This window comes from Myotis yumanensis, unplaced genomic scaffold, assembly GCF_028538775.1.
Source record: "Myotis yumanensis isolate MYYU_CA2020_CCGP unplaced genomic scaffold, mMyoYum1.0.hap1 SCAF_15, whole genome shotgun sequence".
Taxonomy (NCBI): domain Eukaryota; kingdom Metazoa; phylum Chordata; class Mammalia; order Chiroptera; family Vespertilionidae; genus Myotis; species Myotis yumanensis.
In genome coordinates this window covers 34294621-34318732 of record NW_027223766.1, presented here as the reverse complement: position 1 = coordinate 34318732, position 24112 = coordinate 34294621, and the positions used below count along the sequence as shown (strand labels likewise).

The 24112-nt window shown below is 36.3% G+C and overlaps 1 protein-coding gene across 2 annotated transcripts in view; it reads right to left on the bottom strand.

Moving 5' to 3' along the window:
• CSMD3 (CUB and Sushi multiple domains 3) overlaps positions 1-24112 on the bottom strand; it is an 857474-nt gene that overhangs the window by 334426 nt on the left and 498936 nt on the right. For both annotated transcript variants that reach the window (XM_070391936.1, XM_070391937.1), the window contains 3 exons: positions 16048-16230; positions 10453-10779; positions 9230-9424 (listed from right to left, as the gene is read on the bottom strand). In XM_070391936.1, the coding sequence (XP_070248037.1) occupies positions 9230-9424; positions 10453-10779; positions 16048-16230 (705 nt within the window). The remainder of the gene's footprint in view (positions 1-9229; positions 9425-10452; positions 10780-16047; positions 16231-24112) is intronic.

Sequence of the window (24112 nt, the reverse complement as noted above, 5' to 3'; positions counted from 1 at the left end):
CTTTGTTATAATGATTCATAATTAGGTTTCCTATAGGGTTATTATGCATTTCAAAAATGAAATTATGTGCATAATAGTTTTAAATTACTGAATGTTAAATGACAGAGTATTTTAGTGAGAGAAGGCCCTGGAAATATGGAGAGTTTCTGACAAAAATTCTTGGTATGTCTTGAACTCCCCAAGATGGTGTGAAACCTAAGAGAGATGCTCAGTGCAGGTCAGTCAGGAAAGCCTCGCCATCACATTGATAAGCAGATACATGGCAGGAGGAAAATGAGCACATGGAAATGCCATGGTAGCAGCAGCAGCAGAGTATGGAGTGGACAAAATGCAGGGCAGAATAAGGAGACACCAAGTGTAAACTAAACATTCAAGAGAGAAAAAAAAAAAAAAAAAAGAAAGCCCTAACTATAGTCTTAATAACAATACAAATAGAAAGGTAATAACTTAGTTGCCCAAACCTTACAATTTTATCATATCCATGCACTGTTTATATTATACTAGAAGCACGGTGCATGACATTCGTGCACTGGGGGAGGGGGTTGGAGGCCTCAGCCCAGCCTGTGCCCTCTCATAGTCCAGGACCCCTCTCTCCTTACCGCCTGCCTGCTTGATGCTCCTTAGCACTGCTGCAGAGGCGGGAGAGATTCCCGCCACCACTGCTACACTAGCCAGCCTTGAACCCAGCTTCTAGCTGAGCAGTGCTCCCCCTGTGGGAGCACACTGACCACCAGGGGACAGCTCCTGCATTGAGCGTCTGCCCCCTGGTGGTCAGTGTGCATCACAGCAAACAGTTATTCCACTGTTTGGTTTATTTGCATATTAGGCTTTTATTATATAGGATAATTAATAATTTTCTTTAGATACACTTTTATTTTAGCTTAAATGACCTCTTTGGACTTGCCCTAAGCATACATACATACATACATACATACATACTAATATAGATCTTGCTCTCTCTTCTTTTGATTCTTATATAAATTGGGAATCAGATGTCTGAGATTATGATTGTGAGTGTCGAGTCAGTTAGAACCCACATAATAAGTCATGAAGGGGGTATCTTGACCTCAATTTTTTTGGAAGGGGATATTGAATCTTTTTCTCCTTAACTAGAACTCCAAATTGTCAATTACAAAACAAATGGAAAGTTTGCTTCTATACCTTGTTATGCATTTTGCTTTTCTTATCAGGGATGTTACAATGATAACAATATTCAAAATATTATGTCTCTACCAGGTAGGGACAACTTGTTTTCATTAGTCTTAACTCATTGTCTTAATTAAATCAACAGCTTTGAGCCAATAGCATTTATCCAACTCTTCCAACATATTTTATTGAATGTAATCCTCTTTATCTTTAAAGCAGTCCAGTGAATGTATTATGTCCTAATTATATTCAAGAACATGACCATGTAATCCAGAAGGCCAGTAATTCATTTCCATTTTTGTTGAGGGGATTGTTTTAGATCAAAGAGGGCATTGCTGGCTACAGTTCAAAGGGCGTAAAAGACAAAGAACCAACTAAAAAGAAGAGAAGCAGATAGTATACATGCATCAGAGCCTCTGAGTCCCAGAAGAGAAATGAATATGAAGAAATTAATCCCTGGTAATAAGTGAACTGAACAACAAACCAATTTTACTGAAATGAATAGTAATAAGAACAGAAGCAGGAGACCAGTTTGGAACTTATCGCAGTGAACAAGAGTTGCTTTGATGATTGCTGATACCAGGCTGTCAGCAGTGGAGGAAGTAAGAAGTATATGGGTTTTGAATATATTTCTAAGATAGAGCTAAGAGATTTTTCTAACTGATTGCATATGGTTGGTTGTTATAGAAAAAAAGGAGTTAGGAATTACTCCAAGAGTTTCAGCCTGAATTACTGGAAAGGGGGAGTGCTATTAATGATGATGGGGAAAGTTTGTGACAGTAGCATGTTTAGAGTGATTGGGGGCGATCAGATCAATTTCTGACAGAATAAGTTTGAGGAGCCTACGTGGACACTTTGAGTAGGAAGCCAAATATATGAGTCAGGGAAGAGTACTAACCTGGAGATTTAAATTTGAGAGACATGGGTACAGGAATGTTACTTAAAGTTGAAGACTGGATAAAAAGTACTAATAGAGTAAGTGGAAATAGAGAAGAAAAAACATCCATGAGCTAGCTCTACAACACACACTAGCAGAGATTAAAGACATGAGGAGAAACCAGGAAGAGAAAATAAATGAGCCTGCATAGTATATTTAATAAAATGAAATTTAAGAAGTATACAACTGCCCTAGCTGGTTTGTCTCAGCGGCTAGAGCATTGGTCTGTGAACGAAGGGTCCCAGGTTTGATTCCAGTCAAGGGCACATGCACAGGTTGCAGGCTTGATCCCCAGTTGGGGGCATGCAGAAGGCAGCTGTTCAAAGATTCTCTCTCATCATTGATGCTTCTATCTCTCTCACCGTCTCCCTTCCTCTCTGAAATCAATAAAAATGTATAAAAATAAATTAAAATAAATAAAATAAAATATTAAAAGAACATATACAACTTTTAGACTTGTGTAACTTCTTTTCCCATGAATAGTTGAATAATTTTATAGCTTTAAATTATTAAGAGACATTTCATTTTAAAAAAGGTAAATGGTATTCAGTTCAGATTTTATAACAAAATAATAAATGCATTTTAACCCAACTCTCATTTTTGGTCTGCAAATAAATCCTTCTCATCTTTCAGTCTGTAGGAGTAAAGTTTAGTAGTATTAAAAATGACATTCACCAATAAATAATAAATCCTTACACCCAGAAACAGTTTTCTTCTGTGACTGAAATGGAGGTAGGAGACAATTTATGTCCAACTGTCTTGCTTTTTAAATCAAAAAGTTCTAGATGACTTAGTGCTCTCTGACACCTAGGAAGAGAACTTCTGTGTTTTGTTCTGAGTCTCATGGAATGGTATCTCTTTCAAGTTCTTTTGGGATGCATTGGTTGGTTTATTACTGGCAAATACAGAAGCAGCCATTTATAAAATAGAAATACAACTCAGAGGTTAGCTTGAAAATAAGTGTCAAAAACTTGATGTCTCTCTTTTTGTTTTTAAGACAATGTATAATTTCTCATAATGGGTAAAAGATTGTATTTACCAAGCTTCCAAGGAGGCAGAATCTTAACTGAAAACTATTAGGATGGATTAACTAATTTTCCCTGGGGGCAGAGTACAGTGGATTGGGTAGGTCTTATGTTAACCTGAGGGTTAAGTATGGAGGAAAGTTTCTGAATACATATGAGTAAGGACATAAAACTGAGAAGAACAGTTTCATTATGAGAGAATTGTGTGTACAATTATGAGAGAGAAAGATGATGATGATGATGATGATGATGATGATGATGATTTTTACAAATATCAGCTACTTTGAATGCCAAAATAAGGGAAGAGATGGCTAGGAAAGATAAGTCATCTGTTTACCGCACTGTATAAAACTATTCTATTCTAATTCTAAAGAAAAAACAAAGTAAAAATCTTCATTATTTGTTAATGCTTCTTGAATAACTATAGTTCCTGAGTCTGCCTGAATCAAGTCAAACTACTCAACTGAGCAACATTGGCAACTAAATTATTGGTAAATATTGTATTGCCAAATGGTGGAAAGAAATCAGATACCAGCAGAATAGCAATGCAAACCCAAAGGCTATAGTAGAGACTTACTCTGAGATTGAAATGACAATTTGGGGAGAATGCACAGTTCAGGGTAGGGTGTGCCAGCTAGACTCTAGAAGCTAGAGGATCAGCCTTGAGGAGTGTTACACAAATTTACAAAAAGGAGAAACTCAAAAGACTTTCCATGAAATAACTCTCTGGAGAATGGTTCTTATGAAAGTTCGAAGTACAACCAAATTCTTGGAACATTGGGATGTTTTCTCAAAAGGGAAAGAGTCTATGGCTTCTACTCACTCTTTTAGCCTATCACACTCCCCCAGGGATTAGTGACTGCTGTTGAATTTCCAAGTAAAGTCACCTTAGTAATCACTAAATCAAGCCATTTCCTTTTTATAACATGCCCTTTCCTACTGTTCATGAGGGGCTAAATGGGCTAATGAGAATACTTGTCAGTTGTCAATGATATCCTTCTAATATTATTAATTATTGTTATTATTGTTAAACAGAAAAATATTTACTTATAACTATGTCTCTATAAAAAGTGAGAAATCACACCTCACACTTAGGTAGGTAAACTGCTTCATTCACTCACCGAATGAGTTTCTGTTACTGCCCTGCTAGTGTAAGCATCTGAGGTCCAGACTCCTGATCTACAGCATTGGGCAGCAGGCGCTCTCTGTGGACTCAGACCCATCAAAACCTCTTCCTAATGGCAGTCAGCCTCACCATATGGGGGAATAAACACTCAGAGAAATTTGAGCTCAGTGAAACTTGTTGGGATGATATGTTTGGAATTTAAGGTAAACTCAGAAATGGTTAAAAGCTAGACATTCACTAGGAAAAGTTAGGAACTGATGGGAGGATCAGAAACAACACCTGTAACAAGTTCATGGCAGGGTGGACTTCTGGCCAATTCACAAAATAACCACAGACTCAAGCTCTCCTACAAAGGAAGTCATCAATCCAGTGAAGCAAACCAGAGCTGAGAAAAAGGATTGAACTGTGGCTGTACTTAAGAAAGAAAGCCTCAAAATACAGATTTAAAACTAAAAATGGTAAAAAGAGACAATGAAGAAAGAAGCCCAAATAAGGATGCTAAGCTCATTTGAGGTTAGATAATAAGGCAGTCTCAGCTCTTTGGATTGGCCTTTGTTCAGGCAAAGTGTAGGTGGCAAAAACCAATGGGGTTCCCAAAGTCCAATAAGAAGGCCTCTCTGAGTGGGTCAAATATTTTACCTAAAATTTTGCCTTTTATATAGCAGTTCTGGTCACAAGGAAAATTCCAGTGACTAGAAATCTTCTGGGATTTTCCTTATTGATAAAAGGATTCCAAGATTTGAGGGTCAGGAGTGGCTCCAGTGTGCTTCACTTGGTGCAGTAAAGAAAATCTAGTTGCCCACTACTCCCTTGACAAATAGAATAAAGTGAAAGCAGCGTTTTATCCGTGTGTCAGGACATACAGACACTATACACATATACAGGTAAAAAAAGAAATAAAACTAAATGTGATTATGTCATGCATCTTTCCTCCCTTTTCAAAATGTCCCAGAACCTAGGCTGGTAGAAGGGACTTTGAAAAACGCAATCTGGGTGAGCCTGGCAGTGCCCTCAAAGGCTGCTGAAAGTAATCCTGTCCATATTCTGAGAAAGAGAAGGGAGTGTTAAGAAGAATTCCAAGGGAGAAAGTTGTAAAGAGACAAATTTCACTTTCTGGATTTAGTGAGGAGGCTCACAGGTGCCCAGCAGGGGGCATGGACTGTGTTGAAGAGAAAAATAGATGCATGTAAGGGCAGCAGGGCCATGATGAGACTACCAAGCAAGAAAGGAAGCGTGTTTATGCAGCTGCGATGAGTGGGAGACTTTAGTGGAGAGAGATTTTTAGGAAATGTCCTAGGTGGTACATCACGAAAATCCCTGTGCCAGGAGATCTTGATAACCATCTACACCATTCTTCATGGTTCTGGGATGTATCTTTGAAGGGGACACCATGCAGAGACTGGCCCCAGATAGAGCCAGTTATGTTTAGGCCACAGTCCAAGCATGATAGGGTCCTTGGTTGTCACTAGCCTCAGTGAGGCTGACTGTGGAATTCAAAGTCAGTGATTTCAATGCTGAGTACAGTGATTCATGTATTTTGTTTTCCATTAGCAAAACGGAAATATCATAAGGCTTTAATAAACAGCTAATCTTTGATTCTCATGAGAAAATTTGATCAACCCATTCTAGAGAAAGATTAAAATTTTAACAAAGATAGGCTAAATCTAGCCTTAGTTTCACATCAATTGTTGAACTTCAGGTCAGTGAATAAAAACATAACCCAATTCTGTTCAACAATCTGAAATTAATCTAAGTTTAGCTGTGGGATCATAGAACTGAAACATATTACGATTTCATATTTCCCTTTGGTCTAAACAATCCTTATTAAAAGACTAGGGCAAATAAAAAGTTTCCTTTCACTTTTCTCAAAGATTTTCCACAGTTTTAAGGTTGAAGACTGGTTGACATGAGTGAATCACTAATTTGGGAATATGTCTAAATTTCTAGATAATTGAGATAGAGAGGAACTGTAGGAAGAGGGCGATATTTGAGTGGGTTGAAGCCTTGGATTTCCTTATGAAAACATTTTATACTGATCTCCCTTGCTCTATAAATTCCAATTAAAACAAACAAATTCCTACTTTTTAACTTCAACACACAGCAATCCATACACATAAGCAACTTTTTTTTTTAAAATCCTCATCCGATGATATGTTTTTCATTGATTCAAGACAGAGAAGAAGGGAGAGGGAGAGAGAAACATCAGTCGGTTGCCTCCCACATGTGCCCTGGCTGGGAATGGAGCCCACACCTTTCAGTGCAGCCTACCAGACAGGGCCACATATGCAACTCCTAATGATGCATTTGATTTTGGAATGTTTTGTGTAAAGATAATCAAATGTAAGTAGAAATGTATTTGCCTTAATCAGAACAAGTAAATATGTATTTTATTTATATAAAATATTCTATATAATGATAATAAAAAGTTTTAGCAAAAACATTAAGCATGTATTGGAGGCAGTGATAGTGCTTTAAATGAAAAACTATAATAAATGATAAGCAAACCTTTTCTGTCAATATATGGACCACCTGAAGAACCAAGAAAACAGGCAGAGAGCTCCCAGACATAGTTCTCAATGGAAGTGAAAGTTGCTGTGAGGAAGGCTGGGGAATGGCGAAGGGGGAAGGGGTGATTTATAAAAAAAGAAAAAGAAAACAGTGAAAAAGAAGCTTTCCTCAACTAATCTCAAGCTTTTGTTGCTAGTACCTAAGTAGAACTGAAGCAAAACTAAAGGAATTCCTTACAATCCTTAATTAGAATCTAAGAAATGAAACTCCTCTTATTTATATAGGAGTTGACAGCAGTCTGCTTTATTGGGAGGAAACGGGCTCCAAACACGGCCTGGAATATGGCAGGTACGCTGGCGGGTGCCGTGGTAAGAGCGCTTCCAGCCCACCATGATTCTGCCTTTTCGGCTTCAACCTTATCCTGAGTGATGTCCCTACCTCAGTGTTCGATCTAGAACTTGGCAGGTCAGCCAACTGCGTGTAACTTCACTCACATGCAGAAGAAAAAGATTCTTTTCCTTCAGAAACTTTCATCAAGTTCTTGTTAGGATTTCTGAGGGCCCTACTGGCCTAGGACCAATGATAGTTCTAAATATTTTGTTTTACTTATTTTTAAAAGTTTAATACCATTAGTTTTTCACAGTGAAAATGATCACTGAAATTGCTTTCTCATATTAAGCAGCAATTCATAAAATGATTTGTTGTATCAACCTCATTATTTGTACTTCTCCGTGCAGCCAGGCACCAAGCAGCTCCCAACCAACACTCAAGTTAGGCAACAAGCCTCAGCAAAGACCTGGAGGTGGTCTCTGTGCCTGTCCACTGGGTCTGTAAACAGCTCCCAGTGTGGGGAGGGAGAAGGCTGAGCTGAAATGGCTTCCCACAGGATAATTCTGAATCTGCTTAGCGTTGTTTATGAAGCAGGTCATACTCCTGACCCCCCTGGTTACTCATCAAACCCCGGTTCTCCACTCCAGTCACATGGAACCAGTGCTATTCCTTCTGCCTGAAACGCCTTTCTTCCTCCTCTCACTTTTCCTTCAAATACTAAAGTAGGCTTTCCTGACTGATTTCCCCAAGTCTGGTTCAGGAACTGTGCTAAAATAAGAAATGAATTAAGGGGCAAAGTATGTTGAGCAAAATTAAACATTGTTTTCCATTTTCCCTTTTTATTTCAGTCCTTTATTGTGAAAATCCATTATGTTTGTAAAACAAAATGCACCTTGGCAAGGCAGCCCCTACTATAAGCCTATAACATTTGAGGTTTGGAGAACAGTGAAGTCATCTTGTTTGCCCCTTCCCGCACCGCAGGTATTAAAAATGAGAAAGGCATTAGAAAAGGAGGGAGGAAATTAAAGGGGCTAATAGGAAAATATAATCGCATGTCGGGATTACTTCATCATGAGACATTATGAAATGTTCATTCAATGAAACTCAGCATTTATAGATAAAGGCTGTATTACTCAATTAAGTCTGCTATACTTCTGAATAGTACATATTGAATATTCTCAATTTATCAGCTAGGAACTGAGAACACACAGGTTGCATTGTTAATTTGGGCACAGGTAAAAATAAAAATTGAGAAAGCAAGAAAAAGAAGAAAACATTAAAATATTATCACCTAATCATTACAGGGTGATTTATTAAAAGGTGCTTTTTGGTTATAGTTCATCAATATCTTAGTAAAAGCTTTACTATACCTTTTTTAATAAAATAGATTTATAACTTTTAAGTACTAAAGTGGAAGGAAAATAGTAGAATTTAGGATGTTAATTCCTACTGTGATAATTCTTAAATAAAGCCCCCACCCATATTCCTATAGATCCTAAATTGATATACCTTATATATACTTGAAGTATTTTATTTTTACCTATGATCATCCTTCATTCTTACTAATATAATTTATGACTTTATATGAGTATATATATTCAAAGATATATACTTCCAAACATTATATATAACACATATAGATTGCCCTGAACTTTCTTGACTACATTTTATTGGGCCAATTAAATTGAAAAAAATAGCAAACTATGCCTACAAAAATTATAAATTTTAAATAATGGTTGCATTAGCATAATTTATTGTAATTAATAATAGCACATTTTTGAAAATTAAGTAAGTTTATACTAAGAATGGTTAAAGTACTAAAAAATAATGAATAGAACTATATAAAGTGTAATATAAATTACTATAACTATAAAGTATACTAAAGAGAATTTGCACAAGCAATCAATATTTACCATTCATTAATGTGAATCTTTTCCTAAGAGCTCTTTTTAAAGGAAACTTCTAAAATGTTTCTAAAAATTATTTTAACATAGAAAATTAAAAGTATAATTTATTTAATTACTATATGTATAATGTATAAAACTCATATTTCAAGAAAAAGACCACAACAGTTCTGGCAGAACAATGCATTTCCTATTATGGTCTCTAGGGCATAATCATGATGGCGTTATATTTTTCATTGGCCATTGTGCTTACCTCCACATCTTGGAATTGGTCCACTCCACATCACTTTTCCATCCATGAGAATACATGTAATTGTTTCCGTTCCCTGGGTTTTAATAAATCCTTCTTCACAAATGACTGAAATCGAACTTCCCAATTGAAAGTTGTCCCCAAACCGCCTTGCGTTGATTGGTATTCCAGGATCAGGACACTCGTTATGCCCAAATGCTTAAGAACAGCAAACAAAAACAAACAGTATGAGAGAATCATTTGTGTACCTGGGGTGAGAAAAAGTGATTTTAAAAAAGTTATGTTTATATCTAGAAAAGCCTTTATTTAAAAAATAAATAAATAAAAATTGGAGGCTCTCCTCTGCCCAATCTGTAATGTGCAATAGTAGTGATGGCTTCAAAATATTAGTTTCATAAGATTTCAAAATAGAACTGTTTCTGCTTATTTCTGGACACTATTAGGCTCAGTCTATGCTAAAATTTTCAGTAAAAGCTAGTCAGAATTCCAACAAATGTGAATACAGAACAGGTTAACTCTATACCATTGCAGACTTTTCTTATGAGCCACTGTTTGGAATGAAGGAATCGTCTCATTGTGGGAATTAAGTGAAATGTTTCTATCCAACATGAAGGTCTTCCAAGTTCTTTATCATTTACCATATGTCACCTATTTTCTGTCAACTAGAAAAAGGGAAAAGAGATAACTCTTTGTAATTACCATGTTTTAGGCACTATGATAGGAGCTTTAGAAATGGTATTATCTCATTTAACATTTAGAATGGCCTGATGAGCAAAGTATCACCACTGCCCCTAAACTAATCCTTCGTCGTGTTGCTTCCTGCCATGTGAATTTGTCTTTGGGACTATAATTCTGGGCTGTTATTATTTGTTAATGTCTCCTACTAGTTTATAAATATTTCAAGAAAAGTTCTATCTCCCTTTCAATAACAGAGCAAAACTTGTGATATATAGTAGGTTTGAGGTTATGCTTATAAGACTTAATAAAATAAGTGAACATACTGGCTGATATAACAATATTTGAAACATATTCCCTTAATAGCAGGCCTCTCATACACAGTAGGGAGTAAAACATGGTCGGCAATCAGGACCAAATGAACATCCCTGGCCCCAGTATGTGTATAACTTGCTCAAGTTTCCTCATCAATGGAAGAAGAGAGCTGGTTTGCATGATTCCTGTCTAGCTCAGCTTTGCAGAAATATGTCATATGGAAAACATGAACTTACTGTTGTAGGTGATGTTGAAGCCACGCCCTGACATTGAGTGGTCAGCTTGAAATTCCAGCCGCAGGATATGACTGTTACTGGTAAGATGGGAGGGCACCTCAGCCCCGGTGAAGGTTCCGAGAATCGGGGAGTCTGGGGAGTCACCGTCTTTAACAGCAAGGAAGTCAAACTGAGATTCCAGATCAAAGTCATTGAAAGAAAGGTGGATCCGACTCCCTGGGTCAGAGATGATTGTCCAGATGCAGTTTAGATTATTTCCATATCCTTCCGGGTAATCAGGAGAAAGGACTGTTCCCATCGGCGCAGTGAAGTTAGAGAGGCAAGGGACTGTGAAAAGAAGATTATAAAAAAAATAAATGTTAAAAAGCCATATTTTACCTTATAGGCTACAATCATGATAATCAATTACAGCCTGAAAAATACTAACAATTTAAAATATCTTATAAGACAGAAAATAAAGGTTACCTTTTTACATATCAGAAATGGCAACTAGTATTTTAGATGACTGTATGCTAAAATATGCACAAAAAATATAATTGGAACAATAACAGCTATTTATTTAGACATTTATGATGTTTGTATTAGAATGCTGTGCAAGTTTGGTCCTGTACTTAAAAATAATGTTAGAGAAATATTTTGAGATACCATAGAAAGCAATATGCTTATGAAATAATTGAAGACAACAAAATATTATGTGACTATTAATAGAAATGGGATGATGTAGCCCAGAGAAAACTTGGAATAAGAGCGGTATTGGTGGGTTTCATTCCTACCATGATCAAGGGATGCTCTGATAGTTTATAACACAGATAAGGAAATTCATTAACTTTTATAATTGCCACCCCTGTGGCTAACACTGGAAAAACAAGTAAACTCTCACACCATACTAAGTTGAAGTACCTACCCACCTCCAGTTTCCTTTTTTTAACTTTTAAAAACATCTGACTTAAAGGTTCACGTAGAATATTTAGAAAGCAAAAGGAGGATTAAAAAAAATAGAAAAGTAAGTGATCACACAGAGGAAATCAGTTAATATAATGATGCATTCTCTTCCAGTTTTTATTACATGTATTTAACAACATTGAATTCATACAATTTTGCACCAAATTTTATATACAAAGGGTAAAAATGCCTCAAAATAGTTTGCTAAATTTCTGCCTAGAAAAGTTGTATTAATTTATACTGAAATGTAACAAATATATTAGTAAGTACAATACCCCTACCAGCGTAAAAGGGTGTGACTATTTTACCTTTCTTATTTGATAGAAAAATGACCAATTTCTATCTCTCTACAGAAATAAAAAAGATTAATTTATATCTAAATGTATGTAGTTTATGTAAAATATGTAAAAAGAATAATCAAAATATATAAATTATAAAATTTATCGTTTTTATATATACTATTTAATTTCAATTTGCTTTTTCCGTATGTAATTATGTTAGAAGTTAAAACCAAGACTTGGAAACAGAACCACTGGACTGAATCCAGACTGCAAATGTGTTTGGTTTATTCTTTTCTTATGCCTAAAAAAATAAAATAAAATCACCTTTAAATTCATCATATTTCACACTCGAGGGGAAAAAATCTGGAGTTCTAACTTCTCTAATGCACTACAATTCCCTATCACTTCTTGTTTGCTTTTCACATCCTGAAATCATTGATTCTATAGCCTTGATCTAAATTAAGGGTCAGCAAACTTTTTCTGTGAAGGGACAGATAGTAAATGCATCGCCTAGACAATCCACATGGTCTCCTTTGTAACTACTTAACTCTGCCCCTGCAAACAGGAAAGCAGCCATGAACAACAGGTAAGTGAAAGTAAGTGGTTATGGTCCCACAAAACTTTATTTACAAAACCAGGATTCAGGCTAGATTTGACCACAGTCCTTAGTTTGTCAATCTCTGATCTAAATGATCCCCACCTGGAGCAAGAGCTGTCCAAAATCTACCACTCTATTCTCATCAGAAAGATAGGTAGAAGTCTATATAACATAGTAGCCCCCGTATCCTAGGTTTCATTTTCCAGGTTTCCATTATCCACAGCCAATCTTGGTTTGAAAATATTAAATGAAAAATTCCGGAAGTAAACAATCTATAAATATTAAATTGTGGGTCACTATGAGTAACTTCATGAAATCTCATCAGTGCTGGTCCATCCAGCCAGGGATGTGAATCATCCTTTGTCCAGCTATCCACACTGGTATATGCTACCCACCCATTAGTCACTTACTAGACTTCTTGGTTATCAGATACATTGTCTAGGAATTAGTATCATAGTGCTTGTGTTCAAGTGGCCCTTATCCCACTTAATAAGTAACCCAAAGCACAAGAGTAGTGATGCTGGCAATTCAGATACGCCAAAGAGAAGCCATAAAGTGCTTTCTGTAAGTGAAAAGGTGAGTACAATACAATATTTTGAGGGAGAGACTACATTTACTTTTATCACATGCAATTATATGTGACCACTTTTCTATTTTATTATTAGTTACTAGAGGCCTGGTGCACAAATTCATGCACAGGTGGGGTCCCTTGGCCTGTCTGGCGATCGGGGCTGATGGGGGGGGGGGGGGCTGGCTGGGGGAGGGGTCGTGAGAGGTTGGCCAGCCAGGCCCCCTCCATTGGGGCCAAATGGAAGAAGGGACCATAAGAGGTTGGTCGGCGGGGGGTAGGGGGGGACTGCAGGAGATTGGCTGGCTTCCCCCCCATCCTCATCAGGGCTGATCTGGGGGGTTGGCCAGGGGAAGGGACCGCGGGAGGTTGGCCCGCCGTGTGAGGTTGGCTATGGGAACACACTGACCACCAGGGGGCAGCTCCTGCATTGAGCGTCTGCCCCCTGGTGGTGAGTGCGCATCATAGCGACCGGTCGACCAGTCGTTTGGTCGTTCGGTGGTTTGGTCACTTAGGCTTTTATATAGAGAGATTTTTATCTCTTGTTTTGCCTAATTGATTGATTAAACCTTATCATAGCTATCCTATATAATAAAAGCCCAGCGAGCGAACAGCGGAATGACCAGAACAACCGGTCGACCAATCGCTATGATGTGCACTGACCACCAGGAGACAGACACTCAATACAGGAGCTGCCCCCTGGTGGTCAGTGTGCTCCCACAGTGGGAGCACCGCTTGGCTGACTGGGATGAGCAGTGCTCCCATAGCAGGCCAATCCCCGCAGGCCACACTCCTCACTAGTGCATGAATCCTGTGCACCAGGCCTCTAGTGTATGTATAAAAGACAGTATATATATATAGCATTTGATACAGCCCATTGTTTCATGCATCCACTGAGAGACCTTGGAACATACCATCCTTCAGATAAGGGGGGCTACTATAGTCTAAATCTTTAATTATATTAGACTAGAGGCCCGACGCACGAAATTCGTGCAAGGGGCTTGGCCCTTGCAGTCCCGGCTTTGTCCAGAAGGTCATCTGGAAGGAGACACGGAAGGTCATTCGGCTGTCCGGTTTAATTAGCATATTATACTTTTGTTATTATAGATTCCATTTTTATGTGACTTCCTTTGACCCAGTGTTATATGTCTGTGAGTACCACACTGATTTTATGGTAATAAAATGCTATAGTATCCACATAAACATCTTTATTATCCACATAAATTTGGTATCTACATAAACATATATTCTGGCCTGTTTTAAAAATCTATCTGTATGTCAATACATTAGGTCAAATTTGCCAAAAATTTATATTAGAAATTTTAATTGAAATTTCAAAGCAATTTCTATATAATTCACATATTTAATATAAGGTCTTCTCATTCAGGAATATGGTGTTTATTTTTTTCATTATTTCCTTCTCTAACAAGTTGATATTTTTTTTTTCTATGAGGTATTTGGTTTTATGTAAGGATTCTTTCTATGTTTTTATAACTTTATTTTGTGAATAAATTCTCTTCCAATTACACTTTTAAATTACCTATTGTTGGTATATAAGAAAAATATTGTCACATATATCAGGATGAAAGATTTAATTTTCTTTAAAATAGTGAAAATACATTTCCAAAGTTTTAAAATTTGTTTTAGTTAGCATATTTTAAGTATTTTATTAAATGCATTTTATCATTTTTTAAAGCTATATAATATTATCATTTTTATGTGATATATTACATTAATATGAGTATCCAATATTACACCAACATTATCTCCTTGAAAGAATACCTAGAACTAAAGATCTTCAAGTTAAAGTCTTTTGAAATATTACTAAGCTTTAGATGCTGTCGACATAATTGAATCAAACTATCCTAATGTGTTTTATTCTCTCACAACAGGAACTTCCTAAGGTGATCGTGATTAAAAATGAACATTGTCCCTAAACTGAAAAAGTTCCACTTAGGAGGGCCTGTGCAATCTTCCTCTCCTAAATTTCCCAAAGAACAATACAAATATACTGTAACTAGGGAAATTTCTGCCAGATTTTAAAAATACCCATTTTACTGAAATGTAAGATAAGTTATCATGGCAATATGTATCTAGAACACTATAATGAGAAACAGCAATGCCTATTTGTTAGTTTCTGTATTTTTGTATTTTTTTTTTTTTACTATGTAATATACATATACATATATATTAGGAAATATTTGGCCTGTATTCACTTTAACAGTTCACTTACACTTTTGAAAGTGTTAAATAATTTTAAAATGTTAAATAATCAACATTTCCAACAATAGAAAATGTATTTTAAAGCATATATTATAATCAGATAAAATGTAGGTCTTTTTTTTTAAACCAGGAAATATTGAAGTAAGGTTTGTGCTAATGTCTTTGCAGGAAATACAGGATTTCATAAATAAAAAGCATTAACATTGTAAGTTGAATACAGATGAAAAGCCATATTTAAAAACTAGAAAAATTACTTTTACTTTAATGATTATTGGCTTACATGCTTTCATTTGGGGATATTCAAAATTAAAATTCAAAATTTTTAATATTGCAATCACACCTGGCAAGTTGTATTTGTTGGTAATGAAGACAGTATTTAATTGAACCTAAATGTGCCTCAGTATACAATACAGATTATATTTTTGTTGCAGTTACATTGGAACATTTTAATGTATTTGAAAATAACATTATTTTAATCCAAGCATGCTATATTTCATAAACATTAATGAATTTTATTCTGTGCAATATAAATAAATGGCACATAAATATGCATTAATGTGAGCATCTACAAGCAAAAATAAGTTAAAGCATTATACACAAAATATAAGCTTTAAATATTTTATATGTGTTTGCAACTAAGCATATACAATCTTGTGAAAATAAATGAGTTTATTAGAATTAGTTCAGATGTATAATTTCCATAATAAGTATGCTATCTATAAAGTATAAAGTGCCACCAATAAAGTGTTATGAGAACATGTAATAGATACTTTGCAATTACCAAGTAAACTTTGTTAACTTTATTTAAATCTGTAATGAAATTTATAATTTGGCATAAACACATTTGTTAAAGATAGTATCACAAAGTGCTACTCATTCAAAAATAATTACACGGTTCCAGCTCTTTGAAATTAATTACAGAAACAATTATATGCAAGGACAGGGTAACATATGCTATCTGGAAGAAAGCATTTGGTACTCACAGATACAGATGGGTATGTTTGCAGACCATTGGTTATTCTCTTGACAAACAATGGATTTTTCTCCAATTAATTCAAACCCAAACTGGCATTCGAACCTTAAAACATCACGATTAGAAAATCCATCGCCTTCTCTAATTCCATATAAAGGTGTACCAGGATCTCCACAACTTTCTTTTTCAATTTCTGTAAAAATAGATTAGAGTCACTTTCCAAGGGCTTCAGGCATTGGATATCCATACATCCAGTTTAGTTCGTATATGTACACACTATATAGCTATTTCAGAGAAAAGGATGAAAATTATCTGATATTATTATTATTATTGATTTTTTTTGCTGCTCTTATGGATTGTCTTGATAAAAGGATGTAGGAAATAGTGTATTTCTCAGAATTAGGGGAAACTGAGGTTATCAGAGCTATTGTCACTGTTCCTAACAGAACAGTTATGAAGCTGGTGTGGCTCAGAGGTTGATTATGACCCAGAAACTAAGAGCTTGTAGGTTCTGGCAGGCTTGATCCCCAGACCATGCAGGAGGCACCCAATCGATAACTTCCTCTCTCATCGATGTTTCTATCTACCCCTGTCCTTTCCTCTCTCTTTAAAAATGAATAAAAATATATATTTGTAAACAATTCAGATTTTCTGTCTGTAATGTGTACATACTCATCCATACACACATACGTACAGAGTGAGGCAAAAGTAGGTTTACAGTTGTGAGTATGTGAGACAAAGTTTATTCTTACATTATTATTTACTAATTATCGTATTATTTTACATATGAACAACTGTAAACCTACTTTTGCTCCACCTTGTACATATGTATTTTCCCAAAATAGCAACACATTGAGGGTTAGGTTTCAAGATATGAATTTTATAGAGACACAAATTTTCAGCCTATAGCAGAGGCAGTGATGGTGGTACCAGGGGTTGAAGACATCTTGAGGTCAAGTAGGTGATGGTGTGGCTGAGAGCCAAGCAAGTAGAAGTAAGGCCAAGGAGGCAGCCAGTAATGTTGGGGAATTAATTATACATGAAGGAATTGAGCAAATCACAAATGCATTAAAAATAAGGGTAGGCAGCCTGACCGGTGTGGGTCAGTGGTTGAACCAGGAGGTCATGGCTCAATTCCTGGTCAGGGCGCATGCCAAGGTTGTGGAATCAGTCTCCAATAGGGAGCATGCAGGAGGCAGCTGATCAATGATTCTCTCTCATCATTGCTATTTCTATATCTCTCCCTTTCCCTTCCTCTCTAAAATCAATAAAAATATATTTTAAAAAATAATAATGGTAGCCAAACGTTTCACTATCAGTAAGGGGATGTGGAAAAAGGGAAGGCTACAAAGAATACTGAGGTGGTTGAACTAAAATTGGGTGAACTGTTGGAAACTCATGTTTAAAATATAAATATAGATAGATAAAAAGATGATAAATAGATGTAGATATGAGTATGTATATATAAATACACACATATATCAAAATACACACACACATATATGTATGTGCATTTTCTAGCTATATCCACTAAGAGTCCTAAAAGCAATATATCCCTATACAAACAAATACATTGAATGCCCAGATCTTGACCTCAATATGATTTCTCACTAAAAGGAACCAGGAAGGCTGCTTCTGAGATGAACTAGATGAGACTGGAACACCTTGTTCTGTCAAAGAACAGCAACATGCTTGAAGAATGATGGTATCAACAAACTTGAGGGACTCTACCGCCATTCTGAGGCAGTTTAAACAACAAATGTAATGACAGATTACTACTAATTGAATACAATTTAAATTCATAAATCCATATTGATATAAATAAACAGGAGAGAAGAGAAAACTCGGTCTCCATATAGAATAATAGTTAAAAATGAAAATCCACCTTTGGCAGCCATCATAGTGATTTTGGATTTAGGATGAATGTTTGATAAAAAGCAAGATACTAGTGTGGTGAAGGCCCAGGGAGGGGGTGGGGGTAGGTAGGAGGGAGGTGAGTGGAGAAAAAAGGGACATCTGTAATACTTTCAACAATAAAGATAAATTGAAAATAATAATTTGAGCCCAATCAGTGTTGATCAGTGGTTAAGCATCAACTTATGAACCTGGAGGGTTCCCAGTTAGGGCACATGCCAGGGTTGTGGGCTCAACCCCCAGTATGGAGCGTGCAGGAGGAGCCAATCGATGATTCTCTCTCATCCTCTTCTATCTCTCTCTCCCTCTTCCTTCCTCTCTGAAATCAAGAAAAAATTTATTAAAAGTAATAATGATTTGAGAAAATAAGAAAGAAATAAAACAAACAAAAACAAGATATTGACATAATTTTGGATTACCTTTCTGTAAAACACCTATCAATCACAAGGGTGAAAATGGTGATGTTACCATGGGAAAACCCAGGAGACACTAATTTTATAAGGATCACATAACCGGTGTAGAATATCCTACCATTGTATAATGCACTTAGTGCATGATGCACTAAGATGATGAACATCATTTTTTGCCTAGAATGAATGTTCTAAGTCTGTGTATGAAGAAGGATTGGACAGACCCAGATTAAGAGTCATATTACAGGATGAAAGGCTTGTACTTCTAAAACTGTCATGGTCATGACAGACCAGGGAAAACCTGAAAAAAATGCATCCAAATTGAGTGAAATGAAAGAGACATGACAAGCAAATTCAATAAAGTTCCATGGATTGAATCCTGACAAGGAAGGAAAAAGAGACATTTTTGGATACAGAAATTTGAATGGAGTCCTTGAAGTATTTGGTAGTGTTGTATTGATGTGGATTTTCTAATTTGGATGGCTGTTATGTGAGAGTTTTTGTTTTGCTGAAATTCAAACAGCACTTGGGAGTGATGAAGCATTATGTTTGTATCTTGCCCTCAGAGGGTTCTTTGGTGGTTTTAAATCATGTCTGTAAATTCTTTACTGTTCCTCTTATCAGAAGGTGGACTCAACTTCTCTCTTTGGTCAGCATTAGTGACTAGCTTCTAATGAATGAAAGGTGGCACAATGACACTCGACCACTTCTTTTGGCTTCTCTCCTAACAACACCAGTTGTCTCAAGTCCCTGCATTTTCCCTAAGGGGCTGCTATGCCACTTGCACACAGCCTTATGAGGACCCAATGAGATAGCTTGCCCAGAGTCTCACATTTTAAGTGGGAGAAATAGATCTGAACCCAGATGGTATGGTTCCAGAATATGAGTTCTTAAGCCAAGAATAGTTGTGGAATATACAAAGAAGGAAGAAATGCAATGAAGAATTAGCGTACAGAAGCTTGTGGTTCTACTAGTAAGCAATATAAGCCATCTAAAATTTGTGTAGATATACAGAACAACACAGACAGGAAATCATAGAATGACACAGTTACAACTTTTGAATAGTTTAAATTTTATAGTTGTATCATTATTGTAGGATTTGTGTGGTGAGTATTTTCTGTTTTCCCTTCAAGAACCATTCTGAATCCTTTTCTGCCCTGCCCCAAGGGTAGGGGTAAAGGCTGACCCACAAGGATCCATAATAGGCTACTACGCTACCTGATTTCCTGTGTGTGCAATGGGTGGTCAGGAAAGAGGTGGCCTTGGCAGGAGGTCAGGAGAAGAGTGCAGTAAGGGAATTCCCCACCCCCCCCCACCCCCAATTCCTTCTCTGCTGGATCACCCTTTACTGAAAGTCAAGTTTATTTCAGGCTTCCTCTCCTTACAGCTGCCCTCTGAGAGCTGTGGTTCTCATTCCTGAGGGTGATAGAGACTCCCTACCAGTCAGGAATATTGTATTGCCCCTTGTTAACTTCCTTCAGCTCTGCCCATACACACCCAGTGCGAAGGTGCCATTTGTTACCTGCAGTGTCCCTGATACAATATAATTTACCACTGAAATCTCCGTACAACACACACACACACACACACAAATAATTTAGTTAGCAGCCTACTGATACTTGATTTCATTTCTAATATAAATATTTAGAACATACAATGGGGTTGAGATTCCTTTAACAAGGGTTGCCTCTATTGGAAATCAGGTAAATACTATGCACTCTTCACAACTAAATTTGGAAGAAACAGGGTGAGTAGCCATTTGCAGAGTCAGAGGTTGGCGCTCAGGGGATAGCAACTGGTTCTGCTCTTTCTCTTGCCTGCTGTGGAGGCAAAGAAATCAGAAGCTGAGGAAGAGGTGCTAAAATAAGTGAGAATGGGAGATTAGAGGAAATATAAGAAGACTACTCAGAAGGCTCTCCTGCAGTGAGCCGAGAACAAAATTGAAAATACAGGTTTAAATGACAGTGGCTGAAATTTGTACAACAGGACTCCTTCAACACCTTTTTTTTTTATTTTTTTTTTTAGTGACCAAGTAACTTTGATCCTTGATGCCTAAAGTAATAAACTTTAATTTTAAATTCAATCAGATTTCCAGCCAAAGACTAACATTTGGCCTTAAAGTGACATAGAAATTCCCATTGATCAATCTCTGACTTGACAACAGTTGACACTGTAATTCAAATACCTCACAGAGAAACTGTGTAGGTTAAAAGAAAGTGACCTGTGAAACTTGCAGTTTTGCTGATTCTTAATGTTAAGAAGCCTCTTGAGAATCTTATTACCTTAGCAACGAGCTTACAAAGGTTGTGGAATATTGAATCATGCAGCTAGAAAAGACCTTGTGAATTAAACTCTATTTCACCTTCAAGCATCTCAGACAAATGAGACTACAGTCAACATTCAAAGATATTTTGAGAGGGAAGTCTATAACTTCCTAAGAAAAGTGATGAAGGACATATTTACAATAATACATGTGTAAAGTGTTTTATAATCGTGATGAAAACACTGACATTTAAAAAGCTTCAGACTTTGCACAACCATTTAATGAAAAATATGCAAAATTCCAAATGCTGGAAATATGCCCTGAGACAAGATTCGCAAAGTTGACCCTTCACTGAACTGGTATAGAAAAACCTCTGCAGTCAGTACTTAAATTATACACTCTTCTGAGATGTAGCAAATAGAGGCACTCCCAAACAAACAAATCACCCCCAGCCCAATTCTTTTTTTTTTTTAAATATACTTTATTGATTTTTTTACAGAGAAGAAGGGAGAGGGACAGAGAGCTAGAAACATCGATGAGAGAGAGCGATCAGCTGCCTCCCGCACGCCCCCTACTGGGGATGTGCCCGCAACCAAGGTACATGCCCTGGACCGGAATCGAACCTGGGACCCTTGAGTCCGCAGGCTGACGCTCTATCCACTGAACCAAACCAGTTCGGCCCCAGCCCAATTCTTAATCACATTTCAACTTAAAAGTTATTGAATATGTTAATATGTTTAACAGAATTAAGAACTCTTATTTGTGATAAAAACAATGTGCTTTTCTTTGGTGCTAAATCTAATGTTATGTGACATATCCTTAACTTGCATTTGTTTCTTATTGTTGTATTTATGTATTTGTGGCAAATCATTTATATTCCATTATCTCAGTGCCCAAGTCTCAAATTTGGAGAATAACTGAGGGACCTACAGTTAATGTCTGTGGTTACAAAAAAAAAAAAAAAAAAAGTTTCTTAGCCTTCATAGGTGCCATGGTCTGAATCTGTTCCCTCCAAATTCAGATGATGGTATTGGGAGTTGGATCCTTTGAGAGGTAATTATATCAAGAGGGCAGAGGTCCACAAATGGCATTAGTGCTCTTATTAAAGAGGTTCCAGAGAGAGAGAGAGCCACTGCCCCCTTCCACCAGGTGAGGACACAGTCAGAAGGGCCAGTTACAATTCAGAGAGAGAACTCCCACCAGGTGGTCACCCTGCTGGCACCATACTCTTTGACTTCAAGCCTCCAGACTATGAGAAATAAATTTCAGTTGTTTATGAATGACCCAGTCTCTGATATTTTGTTATAGCAGCCCAAGTGGACTAATATGATAGGTATACAAACTATGAATTTGGATTACATAGTATTTTCCTTTAACCTGGTGATTATCAGACTTTTGGCCATTAGTTTCCTGGGGTTTTATGTAAGATTCTACTCAACAATTACAACTCTATCCTCTTTCTTTCTCAAGAGAACATGCTGGAATACAGGGGAGTAGAACTAAGAGTATTTAGTCCCACTAAGTATCTTCTAATTTAGTTAAACATAAATAATGTACAAAAGTAGGTATCTAAATTATTATTCATAACATATTTCTTAAAATTTCACAGTTCCGAATACACCACAATGTAATAACTCCAAAATTAAAAAAAAAAAAACTAATGCTAACCCAATAGTTCCCTCATGTATAAATTGATTCCATTGTCCAAAACAACTTAATGGAAACAGGTAGAGATGAATTTTTTAAAAATCCCCAAAATCACTTCCTGGTGATGATAAAGCATTTAAGTATTTATTTCTGGGAATCTAAAGGCTATTCTTACCAACTTAAAGTACTTAATAAATTCACTTAGTTCTTTATTTACTAAGGACCAACTGTGCACTGTGTACCAAGAGCTTTGCCATGAAGTTTAACCACAAAAGAGTGTATGTCAATAATTCCAGTTCTTAAAAAAAACAGACTATAATAGCTGCCAAATAGATGTATTAAATATATGTTTTAATTTCTTGGCACACATTTTTAAGAGAAAGAGAACAGATTATGTTCTGGACAACACCTATACTATGTTTTAAAACTCAAATCTCAAATCCAAGATAATTTGAGAAGTTGAATGCATTTCCTATGGATTCTGACTTAAAGGCTACCTTCCATATGAAATGTCACGTGACACTTGACTCCACCTCCCTGACTTGCCCCAAGGTAGTATTCTTAAAAATTCACCTATTGCTTACATATTTAAGGCCCTTCAAACAACCTCCTTAGCATTTTCCTTCAGTTTGGGACTAGAGTACAGTGTCCATGACAAAAGGACAATATGGAGGGCTGATTGAGACTTGATACCCAGGAATAAATGCTCAAGAGCATTTTCCCTGTAAAAATCTCAAACCAATTGATGACATCACTGAGTAAGCCAGCTAACTATAGATAATTTCATTATCATTTTTTTCAGATACAGTGACCATACCCATTTATACATTCATTCAGTGATCTATTAGTATTTTTATTAAAAAAGATGTCTTGAAATTGTACTATATTCTAAATGTTGGGAATGGAGACTCAAGATAATCTATTATTGCTTTCTAAGTATGCAGACACATAAAAGTATTATAAATACTGTAGTTTTAGAATAAGACATATGGGAGACCTGAGAAGCAAATGAACAATCCTGCTTAGAAATAGAAAAGCAAAAAAGAGTCTGTAAACTGAAACATGAAATAATTTTGGGCAGATTTTCATGAATGTGTGTGGTTGAGGGGTTGGGTATAGGGTATGTGGTAGATTTTGATATTTCAGGTAGAAGGAACAGTTTGACCAAAGGGATGATACTGTAAAACACCTCAATTTGGAGAAGTTAAAGTAGCTCAATACTGCTGGAATTTGGGTGCAAGAAGAGTGAGGTATGAGATTAGGTTGGGGAGATGTGGGATGCCCTTGTGTATCATATAAAGGACCTTTGACTTTATTCTAAGCAGACATAAGTCATTGGTAAAGCATTCTATTATGCATAGACAATAAATACTCTACAGGCAGCAGGCACACTAATCTTGTGTAAAATGAACTATACATAATAAAGAGTCAATCAAGAGACATGACCCTGCTCCCTTACAAACTTCTAGTCTAATAATAGAGTAGTAAAAATGAAAGTATCAGGAAGAATGCCTTTTTATAAGAAGACTCAACATAGCATTGTTCACTTGCAACCTCACTTAACCTGTCTATTCTTTAAACATTTTCCGTTGAAGTACCTTAAATGAAAGAACAAAGTGAAATATAGATTTTTGTCTAAATCTCTATAGCTACCTGTTTAAAAGAGGTTGCAAGTGGGGCTAGATCAATATTTTTTGAACTGTAATACCAATCAAAGTAAATGGATTTTTCTTTTGAAAGAACCGTAACTGCTAGGAGCCTAAGAGCAGCCATCAAAAACATTTAAACATTATTGCTCTTACTGTATCTACCAGGTGGTAAAAAGGAGTTATAATTATTTG